This window comes from Trichechus manatus, unplaced genomic scaffold, assembly GCF_000243295.1.
Source record: "Trichechus manatus latirostris isolate Lorelei unplaced genomic scaffold, TriManLat1.0 scaffold00123, whole genome shotgun sequence".
NCBI classification, from domain to species: domain Eukaryota; kingdom Metazoa; phylum Chordata; class Mammalia; order Sirenia; family Trichechidae; genus Trichechus; species Trichechus manatus.
In genome coordinates, this window is record NW_004444059.1 from 4,049,685 (window position 1) to 4,072,265 (window position 22,581).

At 38.0% G+C, this 22,581-nt stretch overlaps 1 protein-coding gene across 2 annotated transcripts in view; it reads left to right on the forward strand.

Annotated features, from left to right (window-relative positions):
* Positions 1 to 22,581, forward strand: part of NELL2 (neural EGFL like 2) — a 420,771-nt gene that overhangs the window by 229,471 nt on the left and 168,719 nt on the right. For both annotated transcript variants that reach the window (XM_012557904.1, XM_004384560.2), the window contains one exon: positions 5,088 to 5,213. In XM_012557904.1, coding sequence (XP_012413358.1) covers positions 5,088 to 5,213 — 126 coding nt within the window. The remainder of the gene's footprint in view (positions 1 to 5,087; positions 5,214 to 22,581) is intronic.

Below are 22,581 nucleotides of genomic sequence, written 5' to 3' on the forward strand. Positions count from 1 at the left end.
AAGAAACTCACCAAAGATACAGAAGATCTAAACGGCACAATCAGCCAACTTGACCTCATAGACACATAGAACACTCCCCCCAACAGCTGCAAAGGACACATTCTTTTCCAGTACACATGGAATGTTCTCCAGAATAGACCACATCTTAGGCCACAGAGCAACCCTCCACAAAATCCAAAACACTGAGATAATACAAAGTATCTTCTCTGACCAGAATGCCATCGAAGTAGAAATTAATAACGGGAAAGCAAGAAAAAAAAAATCAATTACATGTAGGCTGAGTAACACCCTGCTTAAAAACCACTGAGTAATAGAAGAAATCAGAGATGGAATAAAAAAAAAATTTCTAGAATCATACAAGAATGAAAACATATCATACCAAAACCTTTGGGACACAGCAAAGGCAGCGCTTAGAGGTCAATTTATAACAATAGATGCACACATCAAAAAAGAAGAAAGGGACAAAATCAAAATTCAAGCAAAAAGAAAGAGAAAAGCAAAAGAAGCCCACAGCCACCAGAAGAAAGGAAATAATAAAGATCAGAGCAGAAATAAATGAAATAGAGAATAGAAAAACAATAGAAAGAATTAACAAAACCAAAAGTTGGTTCTTTGAAAGGATCAACAATATCGACAAACCACTGGCCGAATCAACAGAAGGAAAACAGCAGAGGATGCAAATAACCTAAATAAGAAATAAAATGGGGGACATTACAACAGACCTAACTGAAATAAAAAGGATCATAACAGAATATTATGAAAAACTATACTTCAACAAAATTGAAAACCTAGAAGAAATGGACAAATTTCTAGAAACACACTGCCTACCCAAACTAACACAAAATGATGTTGAAAATCTGAAGAGATCTATAACAAGAGAAGAGATTGAAAAAGTAATTAAAAAAAAAAACTCCCAACCAAAAACAGCCCTGGCCCAGATGGCTTCACTGGAGAATTCTACAAAACATTCAGATAAGAGCTTGTACTAGTACTACTCAAACTATTTCAGAACATAGAAAAGGAAGCAATACTTCTGAGTTCATTCTATGAAGCCAGCATAATCCTGATATCAAAACTAGGCAAAGACACCACAAAAAAGAAAATTACAGACCAGTATCTCTCATGAATATAGATGCAAAAATTCTCCACAAAATTCTAGCCAATAGAATTCAGCATCATAGCAAAAAACTAATACACCACAACCGAGTAGAGTTCATATCAGGTATGCAAGGATGGTTCAACATTAGAAAATCAATCATTGAAATCCACCACATAAATAAAAGGAGAGAAAAGAATCACATGATCATTTCAATCGATGCAGAGAAGGCATTCGACAAAGTCCAACACCCATTCCTGATAAAAGCTCTCAATAAAATAGGTATAGAAGGGAAATTTCTCAACGTAATAAACGGCATCTATACCAAACCAACAGCCAACATCATTCTTAATGGAGAGAAGCTAAAAACATTCCCCTTGAAAACAGGAACAAGACAAGGATGCCTCTTTATCACCACTCCTATTTAACATTGTGGTGGAAGTCCTAAGTAGAGCAATAAGACTAGAAAAAGAAATAAAGGGCATCCAAATTTGTAATGAAGAAGTAAAACTGTCCCTATCTGCAGATGATATGATACTATACATAGAAAACCCAAAAGATTCCACAAGAAAACTACTGGAACTAATAGAAAGATTCAGCAGAGTAGCAGGATACAAGATAAACATACAAAAATCAGTTGGATTCCTTTACACCAATAAAGAGAACAATGATCAGGAAAACAATACCATTTATAACAGCCCCTAAAAAAAACAAAATACTTAGTAATAACTCTAACCAGGGATGTAAAAGACATCCCTGTATACATCTTTTGTATACAAAGAAAACTACAAAGCACTACTGCAAGAAACCAAAAGAAATAAACATAAATGGAAAAACATATAATGCTCATGGATAGGTAGACTCAACATCGTGAAAATGACAATTCTACCCAAAGCAGTCTACAAATACAATGCAATCCCAATCGAAATAGCAACAACATTCTTTAAAGAGATAGAAAAATAATCACTAACGTTATATGGAAAGGGAAGAAGACCCAGATAAGTAAAGCACTATTGAAGAAGAAGACTAAAGTAGGAGGACTTGCACCACCTGACCTCAGAACCTACTATGCAACTACGGTAGTCAAAACAGCCTGGTACTGGTACAACGACAGATACATTGACCAATGGAACAGAATTGAGAACCCAGATGTAAATTCATCCACCTACAGTCACCTGATCTTCGACAGGGGCTCAAAGTCCATCAAATGGGGAACAGACTGTCTTTTTAACAAATGGTGCTGGCAAAACTGAATGTCCATCTGCAAAAAAATGAAACAGGACCCATACCTCACACCACACACCAAAACTAATTCAAAATGGATCAAAGATCTACATATAAAGCCAAAAACTATAATGATCATAGAAGAAAAAATAGGATCAACGCTACAGATCCTAATACACGGCATTAACAGGATACAAACCATAACTAATAACACACAAACTCCAGAAGATAAGCTAGTTAACTAGAATCTTCTAAAAATTAAATGCCTCTGCTCATCAAAAAAACTTCACCCGGTTGAAGATAACGGTGATGGAATAATTTGTAAAAGGATAGTGAGAATAGCAACAGCACTGGAAGAATGTAATTGATGTCACTGAATTGTACATGACTTGTACATGTAGGAACTTTGGAATGGTGTAACTATGGCTATGTATATTTTCACCAAAAAAAAAAAAAGGTCCTCCAAGGTTGAGAAGGGAGAGTGTTGACATGTCGTGGGTTTGTTAACCAATGTCATAAAACAATATGCATACTGAGTGTTTAATGAGAAACTATTCGTTCCATAAACCTTCATCTAAGGTACAATAAAAAAATAAAAAGTCTTCACCTGTAAAAAGAAAACCTGCAGACTGGGAAAAAAATTTTGGCTATTACAAATCCCAAAAGGTCTAATCTCTAAAATCTACAGGAAAATCCAACACTTCTACTACAAAAAGACAAATAATCCATCTAAAAAATGGACAAAGAAAAAGAATGGACACTTCAACTGAAGAAGACATTAAAGTGGCTAACAGACACGTGAGGAAATGCTCAAGATCACTAGCCATTAGAGAAATGCAAATCAAATCCACAATAAGATACCATCTCACCCCAGCGTTACTGGCGTGAATAAAAAAAATCAGAAAATAACAAGTGTTGGAGAGGCTGCAGGGATATCGGAACTCTTATGCACTGCTGGTGGAAATGCAAAATGATACAACCATTTTGGAAAATGATATGGTGCTTCCTTAGAAAGCTAGAAATGGAAATATCGTATGATCCAGCAATCCCACTGCTAGGAATGTGTCCTAGAGAAATAAGAATTGTCACACAAATGGATGTATGCACACCCATGTTCATTGCAGCATTGTTCACAATAGCAAAAAGATGGAAACAGCTTAGATGCCCATCAACAGATGAATAGATAAACTATGGTACATACACACAATGGAGTATTATGCAACAATAAAGAACAACGATGAATCTGCGAAGCATCTCATAACATGGATGAAACTGGAGGACATTATGCTGAGTGAAATAAGTCAATCCCAAAAGGACAAATATTGTATGAGACCACTACTGTAAAAACTCGTGAAAAGGTTTACACACAAAAAGAAATAATCTTTGATGGTTACAAGGGAGGGGAGAGGTGTGGATGGAAAAACACTAAATAGACAATAGATAAGTGATAACTTTTTGGTGAAGGTTAAGACAGTACACAATACTGGAGAAGCCAACACAACTTGTACAAGGCAAGGTCATGGAAGCTCCATAAACATATCCAAACTCCCTGAGGGACCGAATTACTGGGCTGAGGACTGTGGGGCCATAGTCTCGGAAAACTTCTAACTCTACTGGCCTAACATAGTTTATAAAGAGAATGTTCTACATTCTACTTTGGTGAGTAGTGTCTGGAGTCATAAAAGCCTGTGAACGGCCATCTAAGATACTCCACTGGTCTCATCCCTTCGGGAGCAAGGGAGAATGAAGAGAACAAGATACAAGGAAAAGATTAGTCCAAAGGACTAATTGTCCACAGCTACCAAGGCCTCCACCGGACTGAGTCCAGTACAGCTAGATGGTGCCAGCCACCACCACTGACTGCTCTGACTGGGATCACAATAGAGACTCCTGGACAGAGCTGGAGAAAAATGTAGAACAAAATTCTAACTCACAAAAAGAGACTAGACTTACTGGCCTGACAGAGACTGGAGAAACCCTGAGAGAATGGCCCACAGTCACCATTTTAGCTCAGTGACGAAGTCACTCTTGAGGTTCACCCTTCAACCAGAGATTAGACAGGCCCATAAAACAAAACGAGACTAAAGGGGCACAGCAGCAGGGTGGCAAGGACTAGAAGGCAGGAGGGGACAGAAAAGCTGGTAACAGGGAATCCAAGGTCAAGAAGGGAGAGTGTTGACATGTTGTGGAGCTGTTAACCAATGTCATAAAACAATATGTGTACTAACTGTTTAATGAGGAGCTAGTTTGTCCTGTAAACCTTCTTCTCCTCGTATAATTTTTTAAAAAAATAATAAAATGTTAGATGACTGCCAAGAACCCTGAAGCTCGAAAATATAGGTTCCTGGGATGTGTGAATTACACTTTTGATGCCCTCAGTGCTGGAAACAAGTTGGGGTTTGTAATAGATTGAATTGAGTCCCGGTTATTTGCACAGCATCATCCCTGGAGTGATGGGTCACGTGCCATCTCCTGTAGTTGTTCTATCAAACACAGGTAGATGAATGCACTGAAAATTTCAAAAGGTATTTTGAATGATGCAAGCTGATGCACAGACCTATTTGAAACTCCAGCAAGAACTGTTGGAAAATCTCACATGGTTTCTGTCATTTGAACATCAAACATTGCTATTAAAGGAGATGTTTTGAATACGTTTCTCAAATGCTATTGAATTAGTAGCTCTTCCCTCCCCCCACTAAAGAAAACTATAGAGAAACTCTAGAATATTGGCCACTGTTGACCCCTTGACCCTACTTTTTCTTCCTAGACGTTGATGAATGTGCCGAGGGGCGCCATTACTGCCGTGAGAATACGATGTGTGTCAATACCCCAGGTTCTTTCATGTGCATCTGCAAAACTGGATACATCAGAATTGATGATTATTCATGCACAGGTAAGTGGAGGCTATTTATAAAATCAAATATTTCTGTGCCTTAAGTTTACTTTTAAACTTTTCTTTTGACTCTGTTTTGTTTGATCAGTATTCTAAAAATACTCCCTTATAACAAAACATGTCTTAAGCAAAAGCATGTCTTCTTGATTTGGTAGTTAATTCTGAATCTGTGCTAAGGAAAGGAATACCTAGTTGTTCTGGATAAATTTTATATTTCCTGTTAGGAACATAAAGAAAAATTAAATAACTAGATTAATATTATACTAAATTTTATACTTTTAAACTATTTATACTCAGAACTTGTGTTAATTACTTTGGTAAATACGAGAAAAAAACCCTAAAGACATTTCTTTTATATTATAGTAGATTTTTGAATAATGAATAATGACATAAATCCTGTGATGATTTTTTTCCCCCATAAATAGGTTTTTGGGGGTACTAGGAATGTTAAAGAGAATTGAGATTCTTCACACCTCTGAATAGTGCATTGGGTAACTGCGCAAAAGAGGTTCTGTTATGTTTGCTTTATGAAATACCACTCTTTTTAGTACCATCCGCAGTCCTGTTCAGGGAGGTCTTTAGTGTTAATAGTGTGTGAAGTTAGACAGGATAAGACAGCCTATTCATTTCATAGTCTACAGGTTCCTACCTGTAGAATATAAAAGAAAATGGTGCTTGAAGAGTAGCTTGAGGACTATGGGATTTGAGGAAATGTGGGTGTGAAATGGAACATTCCTTTGGATTTCTATACTTTTTAAATAGGAGCAACATAAAGGTAACATCTTTTAGAAAAACATGTAAAACTGGAGAGTACCTAAAAATGTTATTCCTGTCACTTTTTACACTATCCCCAACCTTATGATGTTTATCAGATGGATGTACAAATAATACTTACATTTTTCCAGGGAAAGACATTCAGTAACACTCTCTAGTGAAAATATAAATCTGTAATAAAGATGTTATTTTATTGCTATTGTATTAACGTGTCTACTTCTACGTCTTCATTATAGTGACTACACTGTGTACTAATTGATATCCTGTTTGTCAATTAGAGCAGGAGGGAGGACCTTCCTCTAAATTATTATATAGCATTTATGTAAAACCGAATGATGGAAATCAAATATAAACAGAAGTGTCCACAATCTATGGGGTATAATCGAAGATATCCTGAAGTTAGAAAAGATATTTAATATAAAAATGCTCTTGAATTTACAAGTTCCTGCTTTTTTTTCTGTTGTTGTTGTTAGTTCATCCTAAACATTTTCACATTTTGGGAATCATTCTGCACTTTTTCCTTAGGCTAAATTTCATCACATTGAATGGCAGTGTGTCCTGAAGGACGACTTTCTCTATCCTTTACTCAGAGATAGTTTCAACAGAAAGAAAGGAATATGAAAAGAACAAGTCTTAATAAATAAAAGCAGAATAGAAACACACAGTTTACTGTATCAGTAGTGTCGATAAGCCTGAGTTCCAATTTAATGGCTAACAACAACAAACACAATCTAAAATAAAACTATTGTACCGCACAAAGTGATATTTTATGATGTGCTCATTAAAAATAAGAGTGCTGGCAGTTTTCAAGGAGTCTGCTGATCTTTGGAATTAGAGACTTAAAAGGCTTTGTATGTTTTTTTACTTCCTAGTGATATTTTTGTGTTTCTTGTATCCTTGAAAAATGTTAAAGATTTTAAGTAACAGTATCTGACACACAGTTTAGTCTAGTGTTGCGTGAGCATTGTTTCTTCAGGGCAGTATATTTTCAAGAGATTCATTTCCGTTCTGAGTCTGTCTGTTGGGTATAAATCCACGAGATGGTTTAGTTTTCATCCATTACAGAGAATCTTCTGCTTTGGCTTTGTATCTCCCAGTGTATTTTCCTTCCAAGTAAAATCCCACAAATTACTGTTTGTTTTGACTACTTAGGGAGAATTTTCCCTTAGGATTCCAAAGTATCTAATGATGTAAATGAAGTATCCCCTTCCAAGAATGCCAAGGAAGGTCTAAATCATCTTAAGAAAACTGTTCAGGCCATGCTTTTTGTGCCGATGGAATGAGCCAAAAATTTCAAGACCTGGCAGATGATGGGATATATTTTCCTAACAAAGCCCTGGAACTTCTAACTAGCACCACTTATTTCTATGTTTCCACTTGAAGAAGAGAAACTTTCTTGCCCTTAAATTTCCTATCTACTAAGGCAAGGTCTACAAATTTGAGAATTTATATCAGTACACAAAAGTTGGATCTTTTAGGGAATATGAGTAGATTTTTATTTTGCAGTCCTGATTCAGGCGATCATTGCCAAAAGTTATTATTGTAGACCATGAAGAGTCTGCACGTATTCAGAGTTTAGTAAAGGAAATGAATGTTTAAATTTCACCTCTTTAGAACTTTCTTTCCTACAATTTGATATTACCTTTTTTACAAAAGAATTTCTTTGTCAGAAGCCTGGAAGAAATGACTCCTCTTATGGGGATTTGCCTTATGGCTGAAGGCATCTAGGCTATACCATCTCAAGAACTTGTTCAAGACCAGAGCAGGACTTTGTTTCTTTGATAAAAATTGGAAGTTATTTTCTTCCAATTCTTATGACAGACATCCACATACTTGCAGTAAAAGGCATTCCAGAATAAATGTCTGGATACCACTGATGAGCCTTTCCCTGATGTTTGTGGCTGAGCTCTTAGAGTTCAGAATTTAGTTTGCTTCTGTACTTCTGCTCTGTTTCTTGTTGAAGAGCCCCCCTGGCAAAACTTTACAAACTGACACTCTCACCACTATACCCAGCAGACTCTCAAAATTGCTTACCCCATCTGAAAGCTATTCATAGGTATTCTAATTTAAAGATGAATCCAAGCGCAATACACTTTATAGTCAGGAGCTTTGATCAATAAAATAAGCCTTTTTTGCTTTTATAACTCTGTAACTCTGGAATAGAAATTATGTATGTTACAGAGTAATTACCTTCTGTAGTTGGTAGAATTGCACAATTCTTCTTTCAGTTTCAGATGATTATTTATGTTTTCCCCATGATCATAAAATTTTGGCGATGGAAGAATTCTTAAAGAAAATCTAGTTCAGTCCCCTCCCTTTCACAAATGAGGAAACTGAGGCTCAAAGAGATTAGTTGCCTTAACCAAGGTCACACAGTTAGTGAGAGGCAAAATGGGTGCCATGAGACAAGCCTGCTTACTCTTAGTTCTTTTTTTTTTTTTTTTAATTGTACTTCAGGTGAAGGCTTACAGAACAAATAGTTTCTCATGAAACAGTAGTACACATATTGTTTTATGACATTGGTTAACAACCCCACAACATGTCAACCCACTAACTTCTCAACCTTTTTTTTTGGTGAAAATACACATAGCCAAAGATACACCATTTCAAAAATTTCTACATGCACAGTTCAGTGACACTGAATACGCTCTTCCAATTGTGCTGTTATTCTCACTTAAGATGAAGGCTTACAGAACAAAATAGTTTCTCATTTAACAGTTACTACAAATGTTGCCCTATGACAATGGTTAACAATCTCACAACACATCAACAATATCCTTACTCAACCTCGGGTTCCCTGTCACCAGCTTCCTTGTCCCCTTCTGCCCTCTGGCCCTTGTCACTGGACTCCTGTACCTCATTAGTCTCATTTGGTTTTACGGGGCTGTCCACTCCCAGGCTGAACGGTGAACCTCGGAGATAACTTCACCACTGAGCTAAAAGGGTGTCTGGGGGCCATACTCTCGGGATTTCTCCAGTCTCCTTTAGGCCAGTAAATCTGGTCTTTTTTTGTGTGTTACTCTTAGTTCTTATGCTATTCACCATCTGTCCAATTTGCAACTATATAAAAATAAGCAAAAAAATTCATATTTTATGTAGAAATACGTTATTCAATTTATAACGTTCTGTAATTAAACTAACTTTCATATAGATTATTCCAGTTCATTAGCTTCAACTCCAAGAGGAATTTTTCCCCTACAAATCTTATAATAATAATCTTAAATCAGAAGTCAGTAGAAGAAATATAAATCACTGTTATCTGGCCTCTGACTCTATTAGACAGTTGCACTAATGACTCAGTTGTAACATTTGCACAAATGGTGTAGCAGTTTGTGTGCTTCTAAGCTCCTTAAAATATTTTTCCTCCTAGTGAGGGTGTTATTTTTTCCTCCTAATTAACATTTCATGATTTTTCTCCTCTTCACATTTCTTTTCTGTACTCATAGAGGAAACCCTGGGTGTAGATAAGGAAAGAAAGAGAGAAAGGAGGGAGAAAAGGGAAAAGAGAAAAAGGAAAGGAAAGGAGAAGAGTTAGAGTCACAGAAGCCATGATGTTGGAAACCCATTTATTATTATCTCTGATTACAAAAATAACTCAATTTTTATGCATAACAAACTTTCTAGATTATTTATGGGCACTATTGGCTTTCTTGGATCACTCACATAAGCATTAATTAAATTGGGAAAATCTTCTTCAATGTTACTGGACATCTCCTCTTAGAATTGGTCTTGCATAATAGACAAGGAATAAAACATCTTTGGAAACAAAAACGGAACCAAGATTGCTGGATTTTGGAATTATCAAATGATAAACGTCTTCTGAGTGAAGAGGCTCTCATTTGAAACTTAAGAACTTCAACTGATTATAACAATACAAAAAAGGCTTTGATTCTTCTTCTATTTTGATGAGTGTATTATCTTCATACTCTTCTGTGGCCCTTTAGAGTGAGGACAGGAGAATGGGAAGGGTAGAGAGAAGGAGTGGATAATGTTCCTGCCAGGCTAATGGTCTTGCCAAATTCAGGGAGTAAATTGATCCTTTAAGCAGTGTATCTCAAATGAGAATGTTTTTGCCCTCTTCTCTCAGAGGTCATTTGACAATGTCTAGAGACATTTTTGGCTGTAATAACGTGGGGGGTATGTTACTGTCATATGGTAGTTATAGGTCAGGGATGCTGCTAAGCATCTTATAATGTACAGGACAGCCTTCCTCAACAAAGAATTATATGTCGCAAAATATCAGTAGCGCCACAGTTGAGAATTCTTGCTTTAGAATCACCCATGCAAAATTGTAAGATGCGTAGTTCCTTAGTTTTCTCTCTTTCTCTTCCATTAGTAGCCCGTAGTGATGTCTTCTCTTACTCACTTCTCTCACTTCTTATGGTACCTAGTATCCGTTTATTTCCTTTGACCACAAAATCTACTCTACCTTTTTTCCTCTCAAAAACCTGTTGTTAGCTTAACATAGGGAAATGATTCTCCAGTGGTAAACTTTGAGGCTTTAGCCAAGAAGGCAGAGGGAATTTCTTAGGGCCTTTCAAATTATGCTATTCTGTTGCCTACTCAATATGTTTCTCCTGACACTGCCTGACATTCCAGGGCCTTCTGATTCTGGCTTTGGTCTATGTCACATATCACAGGAGGTACATAAATTGTCTAAGCACATAGGGACTCTACTATGTTGTCATTAATCAAAGAACCTCTTGTAGTGTTCCCCAAGGAGCTTTCATTTCTGAAAGTACCTAACTTTTTATAGCTATTGAATGCTCCTAGTGCTTACATTTTATGATCTTATTCTTGTGGTCACTTCTTTTTCTCTAACATGCTCAATACTGACCTTTTCTCCCCCCATCATCACTAGCATCCTGTTTGTCAGACTCACTTAGTTTGGTGATTATGGAGACATAGTTGTGGCTTTTATGATGGTATTAAGTTATTGTCACTTTTCTTTATTACTGTTGGTTTCCTAGCATTCCAAAGAGTTTTGGATGCTACTGCCATGTACAAAAGGTTTCAGAGAACTATTTACTACCGGGCAATGAAGGCAAGGATTTTAAGCCAATTGTAACCCATGCATGCCCCTCCCTCAAATAGCTGCCTTGTGTGTGTTTCTTTAAAGTTCCATATAAATGATGCTAGAAAAGGTAATTTCCTTATAATCTAAAGAAATAATATTTTGGAAAGGCTGCAATAACATTATTTCTTTATATTCTGTCTTCTTCCAACAAGAATTTAAATTGAAGCTGGTCACATATTGTATGGATGGGCAGTAACCTCATCATCAGCTGTTAAATAAGAGCTCTTGATTCATTTTATCAAAACTACAAGTACTTGCCCTGAGATAATCTTTAAATTTTAAGCTGTAAACCAAAACTACCCCTTGAAGTCTTCTTTGAACCAAAAAGTAGCTTATCTTAATTAGTAAAGTACATCTGCTTTGAGCATTGTGCTGTTTTAAAGAACTATCTACGTGAGATCACATTGACAATGGTAACTCAAAAGGATGGATGGGAAGAATAGGGGGTAGTGAGTTTAAGATAATGGTGGTAGAATAATTTGAAAAAGAATAGCAAGAATAGTAGCTCAACTTGGAGAATGTAACCAGTGTCACTGAAATGTACGTGTAGAAATTGTTGAAATGGTGCCTCTTTGGCTGTGTATACTTTCACCAAAATAAAAACATAATAAAAAACAAAAAAACACAAGTACAGAACAAGACAGATGAATCTGTGTGTGTGTGTGTGTGTGTGTGTGTGTGGTGTAGCATAGCAATTACTGGTATATACATGGTAAGGGAATAAAGAATACTGGGGGCAGTGGCAGGGAGGATAGGGTGCCAGCAACCACAGAGCAGAGGGAATAATAAAGAACAGGCAGTGAAAAATATGCATATCAGCTTTAACAAAGAGTTCCTAAATAAACAAGATGATTTTAGTTGTATCTTCTTTTTTCTTTAATCTGGATACATTATCTTTAGTATAATGCCTAGCACAGAAGAAATATTTAAAAAATGTTAGCTGCTATTATTGTTATTGTATTATTAGACACTATTCTCTTGAGGAAATGTCTTATTACCCTGGGATCCTTTCAGCTGGGCACTTTTGTCTGGTTACTTTTTAACTTACTCATTAATTTTCATCAAATGGATAGCTTTGTTTGAGCAAGGGACTCAATGTATTATTTATTCAACTGTACTTACTGTGTACCTGTGAACAGGGGCTTAGAAAAGGAAGGAAAACTCAGTGTTATTGACTAGCACTGTCTCTGAAAGTTAGGAAAACTCCTTCAGTAGGAGGATTTGTTGTTCTTTGGAGGGTGGGGGAGGCTTCTGTTGTTCTTGTGAATGAGCATTAGATTGTGATACCCCAGGAATGAGCTGTGCGCAACCAAGGCCCTACTGTGGATACTAATCTCCCCAGAGTAGAGAATATGGCCTCTAAAGAAGCAGTCAGTCTGATCATTTCTCAAGCAGGGAAGATTTTATGAGCCTGGATGCTTTTCTGTGGATTTCTTTTCTAAAGAATCACAATGAGACACTCAGACAATCCTACCATCTGGCCACTAGTTGCCATGACTATTGGGAGAGACTTTTGCATTTGTATGAGCAACTACTCCAATTTTCTTTCCTGGAATCAGCATTGCAAAATATAATAAAATTATAGTATATGTCATCCTTTTTATTAAACGTGAAAATCAGATGTTAGGTTTTAAAATTTGAAATATGGCCCCTACAGCTAAAAGGTGCCTCATTCATTTCCTGTACTTCATTACATATCATTGTGCTGTTTAGTTATTACTAAGAATTTGAAAATGTAAACATGATTGCAAAAGCAAATTGAAAGACGAAGCTTTAAGACTCAAAGAATTAATGATGAAAAGCTGTTTTTAAACAATCACGGAAGCGTCTCTAGAACAGTGTGCGCTCTGATTCCTGGGAAGGGTTAATGTTTAGAAAACTTCAGGCCACATTTAGAAAACTTGCAGAGAACGGAAGTGAGATGTGTCTGCACAGTCAGTGTGGAGGCCAAGGCAGTGTGCTTGTCTCTTCTCTGAAACACATATGTGCACGCATACAATTAGCAGGCAGCTCAAAATGGAACAGGCTCAAAGGCTCAGGGAGCTGGAATTGCCTTTTTAAAGATGAAAAGCTTGGAAATGAGTCTGTGCTATCTCAATCTGTCAGCGAGTAGGGAAAGCACATCAGCTCCAATGTAGCGGTTTCCAGACCCCTTATGCAGCCTGTCAGCGCAGCTGTCATATCCATGTACAACCTCCAGCCCAGCCACGGTTTGATCATCAGAGCACCCAGTGGTATGTGTTTCATGCAAGCCAGCCTCTATGCAAGCTCACCCAAGCACTGAGAGGATGGGAGCTGCCTCGTTAGCAAGACTTGCCTGCTTAGACTTGGTTAGTCGTTAAACCCAAATTCACCTTTGTCGCAGATGGATGTATTATTCGAGTTTTATTTTGAGATTTTTATATGAAAAGCATAGGATTGAAAACTCATGTAGGGGAATAAAAAGATTATACATGCCAGGAGTGTAATAATAGCAGTGTCTTAGCAACAGACACCTGTAGAGACAGGATTACAGAAGTTTAAGCTCAGTGGATGCCTTCATTTCATTTCTTGATTGTTGGCTTTGACATGCTAGCCGGAATGAAAGTTTGACCTTCTTTATGCTTCCTTACTGTTCGATTGCCCCATGGAACAGAGTTCATCTGCTTCTGCCGCTGAGCTAATCTTACAATGGATGTAACCTTCCAGTGACATTCTCTCAGCTTGATGCTCCCCCCGCCCCACCACCTGCGGTTGCTATCTCTGCAGTGTCACATCCAGGTCAAGGGTTTTTGGGTCTTGAGGGTGAGTTTCTTCTCCCAAATCAGGAGCTTTGTCTCTCTTGTGTGCTTCTGCTAGGGTGAGGCAGATAGCCACACTGACTGCTGGGATCCTGCTCTCTGCTGTCTGTCTGTTGCCACCTATTTTAGTGGATTGTGATTAGTACTTTCATCATATAACTTCTGATGCCAAAGAAGTTTCCTTTTGCTTTTCATCAAAGGGAATGATATTGTATTATTTATCTATTGTTGCATAATAAATCATAATAAACTTAGCAGCCTAAACCACCAAACATATTTATTATCTCAGAGTGTCTGTGGGTCGGGAATTTGGGCATGGCTTAGCTGGGTCCTCTGCTTATCTCTCAAAAGGCTGCAATCAAGGTGTCATCCAGGGCTGGGGAAGGATTCATTTCCAATCTCACCCATGGTTGTTGACAGGATTCAGTTACTTAAGGGTTTTTGGACTGAGGGCTGCAGTTCCTCCCTGGCTGTTGATTATAGGATGTCCTCGGTTCCTAGCCATGTAGGCCTCTCTAACATGGCAGATTGCTGCATCAAGGCCAACAGGGAGAGAGTCTTCTAGCAGGATGGAGGTTACCATCTTTTGTAGTAGTCTCACTTTTGCTGTAGCCTGTTGGTTAGAAGTAAGTCACTAGGTCCAGCCCATGATAAAGGAGAGGTAATTGCACAGGGATGTGAACACCAAGAGGTAGAGATCACTGGGGGCCATATTAGAGGCTACTGACCACAGACATTGACTACTGTATATAGTTAACCAAACTACTGCAGCAAGTACTGCTAAACAGCACCAGTTCGAAGAAGAATAATAGAGAGAATAGTAAAAATGTGTTGCATAAGGACTGTGTGGGAGTAAGAACCCATGAGATGTCCCAGATTTCTTTCACTTTTCTTTACACCAACACTTGGATATAGGAGCATGGTAAGGTTATTGTCGTGTTTAATAGATGGAGGTAGTGTAAATGAATCATGACAATACAGTGTAGTACATTTTGTGACAGAGAAATGTGCAGAGAGCTGTCGGAAGCCCAGAGGAAGCAGTCACCAATCTGGTTTAAGCCTCAGTAAGGACAGGCTGAATCACTAAGTGACATTTAAATTGAGGCTTTTAAGAATCAGCAGACGTTTCAAAAAAGAAGTTCAGACATTTCAAGAAGAGGGAACATAGGCGCAAAAGCATAGAGTACAGGTAATTGTATAATAGCAAGTTTAGTGTGAATAGAATTGTAAGAGATCAGGCCAGAAAGTCCTGTAGGGAGTAATAAGACACATTTGATGCTTTCTGAAACGTTTCAGTCATGTTGTACACATTCTAATTAAGATATGCACGTTGACAGTGCCAGTGCTTTATTTTGTTTCTGTTTTATCTTGCTTTTCTTTTTTAATGAAAAGTTGTTTATTAAATTGATGATACTTCTAACCACCAATTCACGCTTAGAATGAAGGTATTAGGGTATTTGATTTCAAAGAAGACAAAAACTTTGTTGGTTTTCTTGAAACTTCATTAAAGCAAATTTCCAGTGTGGCCTAATTTTAGAATTTTTTAGAACTGATTTTAGAATTTTTCTAGAAAGAAGCCATAATCATTAAGTCATTGCCTGAGGCATTTAAAAAATAAATTTGCATATACATGTCTAGTGGATGTGGTGAAATATAACAACAACAGCAAAAACCACAACAGAAACAGCCAAGAGGTCTACAAAGCCTCGCTCTTCATTTGTCCAAATCAAACCATAATCTTCTCTTTAGCCCCCTCTTCTCGAGGAACATTTTGTGGCATTTTGGCTTGTGGATTATAGTGCATTCAGACTTCCTGGATTTTAATCTTTGCTCTGTAATCTAGTAGCTGTGTGGTCTTGAGCAACTTAACCTAACCTCTCTTATCTTCATTTCTTCCTCTTTTTACTCATGATTTTGTTTTATAATTAAATGAGATGAAACATGCAGTTAACATGGTAACTGGCACATAGAATGTACTCAATATGTAACAGTTATTATTTTCGAGATTTGTGGCAGGCCACCATGCTCTTAAACTCATGTGGCTAAAGGGATTTGGCAGCTATGGTTAAGGTTATGTCTTGCAATGAGGGAGAGTGTCCTGGATTATCCACGTGTGGCGACTCTAATCGCATGAGTCCTTAAAAGCGAAGACTCTTTTCAGACTTCAGTCAGAAATGTGACTATGGCAGAAGGGTCAGAGTCAGGGGCGGGTTAAACCAGTAAACAAGGTACCCACAGGCTTTCTCGCGGGCTTAATTGTGTTTACTTACTAATCTGTGGTGCACAATTTCACATGGGTTTCTGGTGAAAAACAAATGAAACTGTGCACTACAAATCAGTAAATAAATACAAGTAAGCCTGTGTGTACCTTGCTTATCTGATAATCCATTCCTGGTCAGAGAGATACAATGTTGCTATCTTTGACAATGGAGGAAGGGGCCATGACACAAAGAATGTGGGGGGTTTCAGAGCTGGAAAAGGCAAGGTGACAGATTCTTTGACTTTAGCCTGGTGAGGCCTGTGTTGAAGTCTGACCTAAAGAATGTAGGATACTAAATTTGTTATTGCAAGCCAATACGTTTGGGGTACTACACTATTATTAGCTAGCACTGTTGAATTGTTCCCAAACTGTCTTTCAGAAGGTTCCTCAGTTTTCATCCTAGGCTGCATTTGGTTCTGTTTTCTAATTATTAAGTGGAACCAATAATTTCTGGAGCAAGTCTGCTGTTTCTGGGGGGAGGTTAAAGGAGAAGTCTGTTAAGGAGATGCAGGGAGATCCAGTTTTATTTATTCCCAAATTCCTCACTTTAATCTTAACAACCGAGTTGCTTTTTTTGATAGTCGGTTTATGTTGTAAAAGTTAAGGGTGCTATTTCTTTTGAAACATTTTCTTAGTTTTCTTTTACTCAGTGGAAACACACACACACAATCATGCAGAAATAAGTACCTAGTCATCCTTTACCCAAAATTGTGTATCAAATAATAATGTAGTACATTTCTCATCTGCCTCTTTTTAAAAAATTTCTGAACCTAATAGCATGAAGGAAGTTGTCAGACAATAATTCTGAAAGCACTACTGAAAATTCATTTGTAGACATAAGTGGTTGTTGGGAAATTACTGCTGTCATAGATCTGCAGAATAGAGGGTTGAGAATGGCTTTTTAATTTGGGAAGGCTGCATGCAAGCAAGACCCTATCTGAGTCACAAATTAGTGACCTATGGACCACAGTTGGCTCTTGGTGGCAATTTATTTGGCATTTGGGTATTTTAATGATTCAACATTTAAATAATCAAAAAATTTAATTATAAAAATCTGGACTTGCAGCCAGATTTCCAGACTGTTCTCTGCAGTGCTGAACGACAACTTTCAGCTACAGCTGAACAGTAGCTGTCATCTTCAAAGGGCGAGGTTTCTCCAGCTTACTGCAGTCCTCCTCTCCCAAACCGCTGAAACTCGGCAGTTCCAGTAAGAAGACTGATGTTCAAATACAAGAACTCTTACGCTCAGTCAGTTCATTCATTTACTTTATCTGCCTGACCCATAAATTGGAGTATTTTTTGTTTGTAACCCATGATTTATGGTATTAAAGTAATTATAAATATGGCCATCTTAAGCTCTGGAGATTTTAATATAGAAATAATGTCAAAGGTTTGGCTTTTTTATGACTCATGTGCCTACTAAATTAATCAGTCACATTGAAATAACCTCCAGAAGAACCAGCAGACACTTTAATATACTTTTTAATGCACATGGATTGACTTTCCCTGTGAAATTAAATTATAAGAAGTCTAAATAGTAAAGTCACAAGTAGAATGAATATACGTATATAGTATAGTATCAGTTAGTTGGCAAGTTTCAAAAACTCCTAAAATTTAATTCCTTACAAAGTTTATCGTATAACACATTGTTTAGACTAAAGAACACATAAAATTGTTGATAAAGGCAAAGGATCCATGGAGGTGAAACTACTGAATACTGAATGTTGTTTTTCTTTATAATGGCCATTTTATTTGATACATGTAATATCTTTTAAAAAAGGTAAGCATTAATGATTTGGAAAGAGGTGTCAGGATATTACATAGAAATTACTTGTAACAATCCAAGGGAATAATAGAACATCTAGATTCAGTTTTCAGGATCTGACCACAAGTGAGTTAATCAGTGAAAGAGGATCTCTTACTGTTTGCAAGTTACCTGCAAAAGGAGATGGGGAAACAGGGAAAATATGATTTGTATGTATGTAGACAAGGCTCTTGGTTGTAAGTCATTGAAAGACTCTGGCTGCCTTAAATTTAAAGAGATTTCCTGGAAAGAATCTACCCCTGGCTCAAAGAATCCATGTAAAGCTTGAGGAACAGTCTGGGAAATGTGCAGAGACCAAGGCATTTCTAAAGCCTCCGAAGTAGTAACAGTTTGCTCAGGATGGGCCTATCATAGAATGTTGTCACCACTGCTGCTGAGTGACACCGCAAGATGCTACATGGGAGCATCAAAATGAATGAAATGAACTCTAACTATCCCAATGCCTTCTAGTCATTCACTTCACATTCAGGATTCCTGGGCAGAAGCATGTAATTGTCTTGATTTATGTCACATGGCCATGTACTTGCCAAGTGGGAGGTGGTTGGAGGGGGAGAAAGTATCTTACTTTCTTTTAACTTTCGTAGTGTCCTCCTGCCTGGGCTCACACAATGGATGATGTTTCTAAAATAGTTGGTTCAGATGCTGGACAAAACACCGGTTGCCTACTCGTAGCGACCCTATAGGACAGAGTAGAACGGCCCCATACAGTTTCCAAGGAGTGCCTGGTGGATTCGAACTGCCAACCTTTTGGTTCACAGCCATAGCTCTTAACCACTGCACCACTGTGGTTTTCAGATGCTGGATAAGCCAAAAAAAAAAAAAAAAGGAAATATAATCTACATTGCCCTTCCTCCTTAATCTGCTTAGTTTTGTGGGGTTCTTTAGTAAACTTATATATACTTAGAAGACTGCTGAATAAAGCATTATAATAATACAAAGTGGTGTTATGGATTGAAATGTGTCCTCCAAAAATATGTGTTGTAAATCCTATCCTCTATACTTGTGGAGAAAGGAGCCCTGATGGCACCGTAGTTAAATACTTAGCTGCTAACCTAAAGGTCAGCAGTTTGGACCCACCAGCCACTCCATGGGAGAAAGATGTGGCAGTCTGCTTCCTTAAAGATTACAGCCTTGGAAACCCTATGGGGCAGTTCTACTCTGTCCTATAGGGCCACTATGAGTCAGAATTAACTCAATGGCAACAGGTTTGGATTTTTTATACTTTGGGATGTAATCCCTTTTAGAAATAGGGTTTTCTTTGCTATGTTAATGAGGCCATATCAGTGTAGGGTGTGTTTTAAGCCAGTCACCTTTGAGATATAAACAGAGCAGATTAGACACAGAATTAAGGAAGCACAGATGGAGGAAGATAGATGCCATCAGAAGCTGAAAAGAGACAAGGTCCTTCCCCTAGACGCAAGTGAGAGAGAAAGCCTTCCCCTAGAACTAGTGCCCTGAATTCCGACTGCTGGCCTCCAAACTGTGAGAAAATAAATTTCTGTTTGTTAAAGCTACCCACTTGTGGTATTTCTGTTATAGCAGCACTAAGAAACTAAGACAGGTGGTATTGTTACTGTCACTGTCCTAGTTCAGACTTTCACTGTTTTTACCTGGACTTTTTAGATATTCTGCTGACTGTCTCGCTCTCTGTCATGTTTTGCCTCTTCACTATGCCCTTAACTTTGTCCCCAGCTTTATCTTCCTTTTAAGTATAGTTATTTTCCTCTCCAGAAACGTCAGTGACTTCTCATTGCCCGAAGAATAACACTCATACAGCCTAGCACCCCAGCTTGACGTCCAACTATATCCTTCTATAAACCACAGGCTTCTGCTCTACAAAACTATTATAGTAGAATGAGGCTAGGTGCCACACAATAATGCAAATGCTGATGTAGCTGTCTCTAGCTTCCATTCTCAAACAGGAGTGAGCTATAGATTTTTTTTTTTTTTTTTTTTTTTTTTTTTTTTTTTAGAGGTGGGTGAGGGAGAAGGAGGGGAGACGAAGAGAGGTAAGAAGTGACTGACTCATGATCATTTAAGACAATTAGCAGTTCAAACGAAAGCATATTTAACTTTGCAAGATTTCAGCAGAGGGCACACCCAAAGAATAAAACATGGTGAATTTAATAAATATTACTTGAAACAAACAGTTGATATTCTTTCTATATTGGAGTGAGAACAAACAAGTGTTTGGCTAAAGCATTCACGTGATCAGTGCATTTTTGTGTTTTTGGAAGTAGTTCTATCAAAAGAGTTTAAGAATAGACTTTAGAGCCAGCAAGCATCTATAGGGACTGTGTAGCTATCTTGTGAATGCTGACCATGTGCTAGATATTTAACTAACATAGTAACCCATGCAGCAAAAATTATCCCCATTGCATAAATGAGAAAGCTGAGTATCAGAGAGGTTAAGTAACTCGCTCAAGTTCACAGGTACTATAAGTAGAGGAACTGTAATTCAAATAAGGAGAACAGAGAGCACTTGGATGCTCTCTTCTTTCATCACTTCGTTGTTGTTGGCTGCCGTCAGGTTGGCACTGCACCCACGGAGACCCCATGCACAACAGATCTAAGTGCTGCCCAATACTGAGCATGATGGCTTGTGGATCGGACCATTGTGATCCATAGAGGTTTCATGGCTGGTTTTCAGAAGTAGATCACCAGGCCTTTCTTCCTAGGCCATTTTAGTCTGAAAGAGCCACTGAAACCTGTTCTGTATGATATTGTTATTGGGTACCATTGAGTCAATTCTGACTCATAGTGACCCCATGTGACAGTAGAACTGCCCCATAGGGTTTTCTTGGCTATAATTTATGGAAGCATATCGCTGGGTCTTTCTCCCATGGAGCTGCTGAGTGAGTTTGAACACCAACCTTTCAGTTAACAGCTGAGTGCTTAACCATTGTGCTACTAGTGCTCCTTTCATTCAGCATGATAGCAACATCCAAACCACCACTGATAGAAGGGTGGTGGCTGTGTGTGAGGTACATTTGCCGGAACTGGAACTCAGGTCTCCTGCATCCATCGTTTTAGAAGGAGGATAACCATCCTTAGAACTAAGTATGTGAACCAAAGATGAGTTGTAAACTTCAGCTGGCTCCAAATCTCACCATCCTTACATTCATGCCCATTAAGTTATATGTCAGTGCTAGTCCTAGATGGAATTGTCAAGGAATTCCTGCTATCCTCCTTGGCATTTCCCTCCATACTTTTGGTTTCTAGTTGCTTCACATTCCCTCTAGATACTTAGAATGGGTGTGTGCTGTTGCACCTTGGTATGTCCTCTTCATGAGAACTCATAAAACCAGGCATTCATTATACGACTAATTACTGAGCACATAAGGCATTCTGCTAATTTGGTGGTGTTGTGTACTGTTGAGTCGATTCTGACTCATAGCAGCCAGCATGTAATGTAGTAGAACTGCTCCATAGGGTTTTCTTGGCTGTAATCTTTATGGAAGCAAATCAACAGGTCTTTCTCCCATGGAGTGGGTGGGTGGGTTTAAACCAACAGCCTTTCAGTTAGCAGAGGCACGCTTAACTTTCGAGCCATCAGGATTCTACGAATAATGAGAGCTAACATTTGTTTGTGTTTAAGATGTGCTGGAGACAATACTAAACCTTTTATATTCATTTTCTCCTTTAATTACATTAACTGCATTTCCAGTCAGTACTATTATAACCATTTTACATAAGAAGAAACTGAAGCTAAACAAGTTTAAGTTAACTTCCCAAATTTTTAAGCTTGTATATGGTAGAGCCACTCAGGGAATTAAGTGGCCTGGCAGTAATTTGATTTAGTAATCAAAAATAGCTACATGGACCAAGAGTGATTTTAAGCTGCATTCGAGTTTTTCCCTGACCTTTCCTTGACTTGCAGCTCTGGTGGCACAGTGGTTAAGAGCTTGGCTGCTAAACAAAAGGTCAGCAGTTCAAATGCATCAGCTGCTCTTTGGAAATCCTATGGGGCAGTGCTACTCTGCCCTACTCACTAAGAGTCAGAATTGACTCCATGGCAACAGGATTGGGGTTTGATTTTCCTTGACTTGAAGGCTTCACAGTCACTAGATAGGATAGTATTGTTCATAACCATCATTCTGGAGCTAGATCACCTGGGTTACAGTTGTGGCTCTGCAGGTTATTAACTGTATGATTTGGGGCAAGTTACCTAACTCTTGATGCCTCGGTTTCCTCTTCTATAAATGGAAATAATAATATCTACCTCACACTTAGACCAAGAGACAGTCATTTGAACAGAACAAGGATATACCGCGTGGTTTAAAATAAGGAAAGGTGTGTGTCAGGGTTATATCCTTTCACCATACTTATTCAGTTGGTATGCTGAGCAAATAATCCAAGAAGCTGGACTATATGAAGAGGAATTTGGCATTAGGAATGGAGGAAGACTCATTAACAACCTGTGATATGCAGATGACCTAACCTTCCTGCTAAAAGTGAAGAGGGCTTAAAGCACTTGCTGATGAAGATAAAAGATTACAGCCTACAGTATGGGTTATACCTCAACATAAAGAAAACCAAGATCCTCACAACTTGACCAATAAGCAACATCCTGATAACAGAGAAAAGATTGAAGTTGTCAAGGATTTCATTTTACTTGGATCCACAATCAGCATTCATGAAGCAGTAGTCAA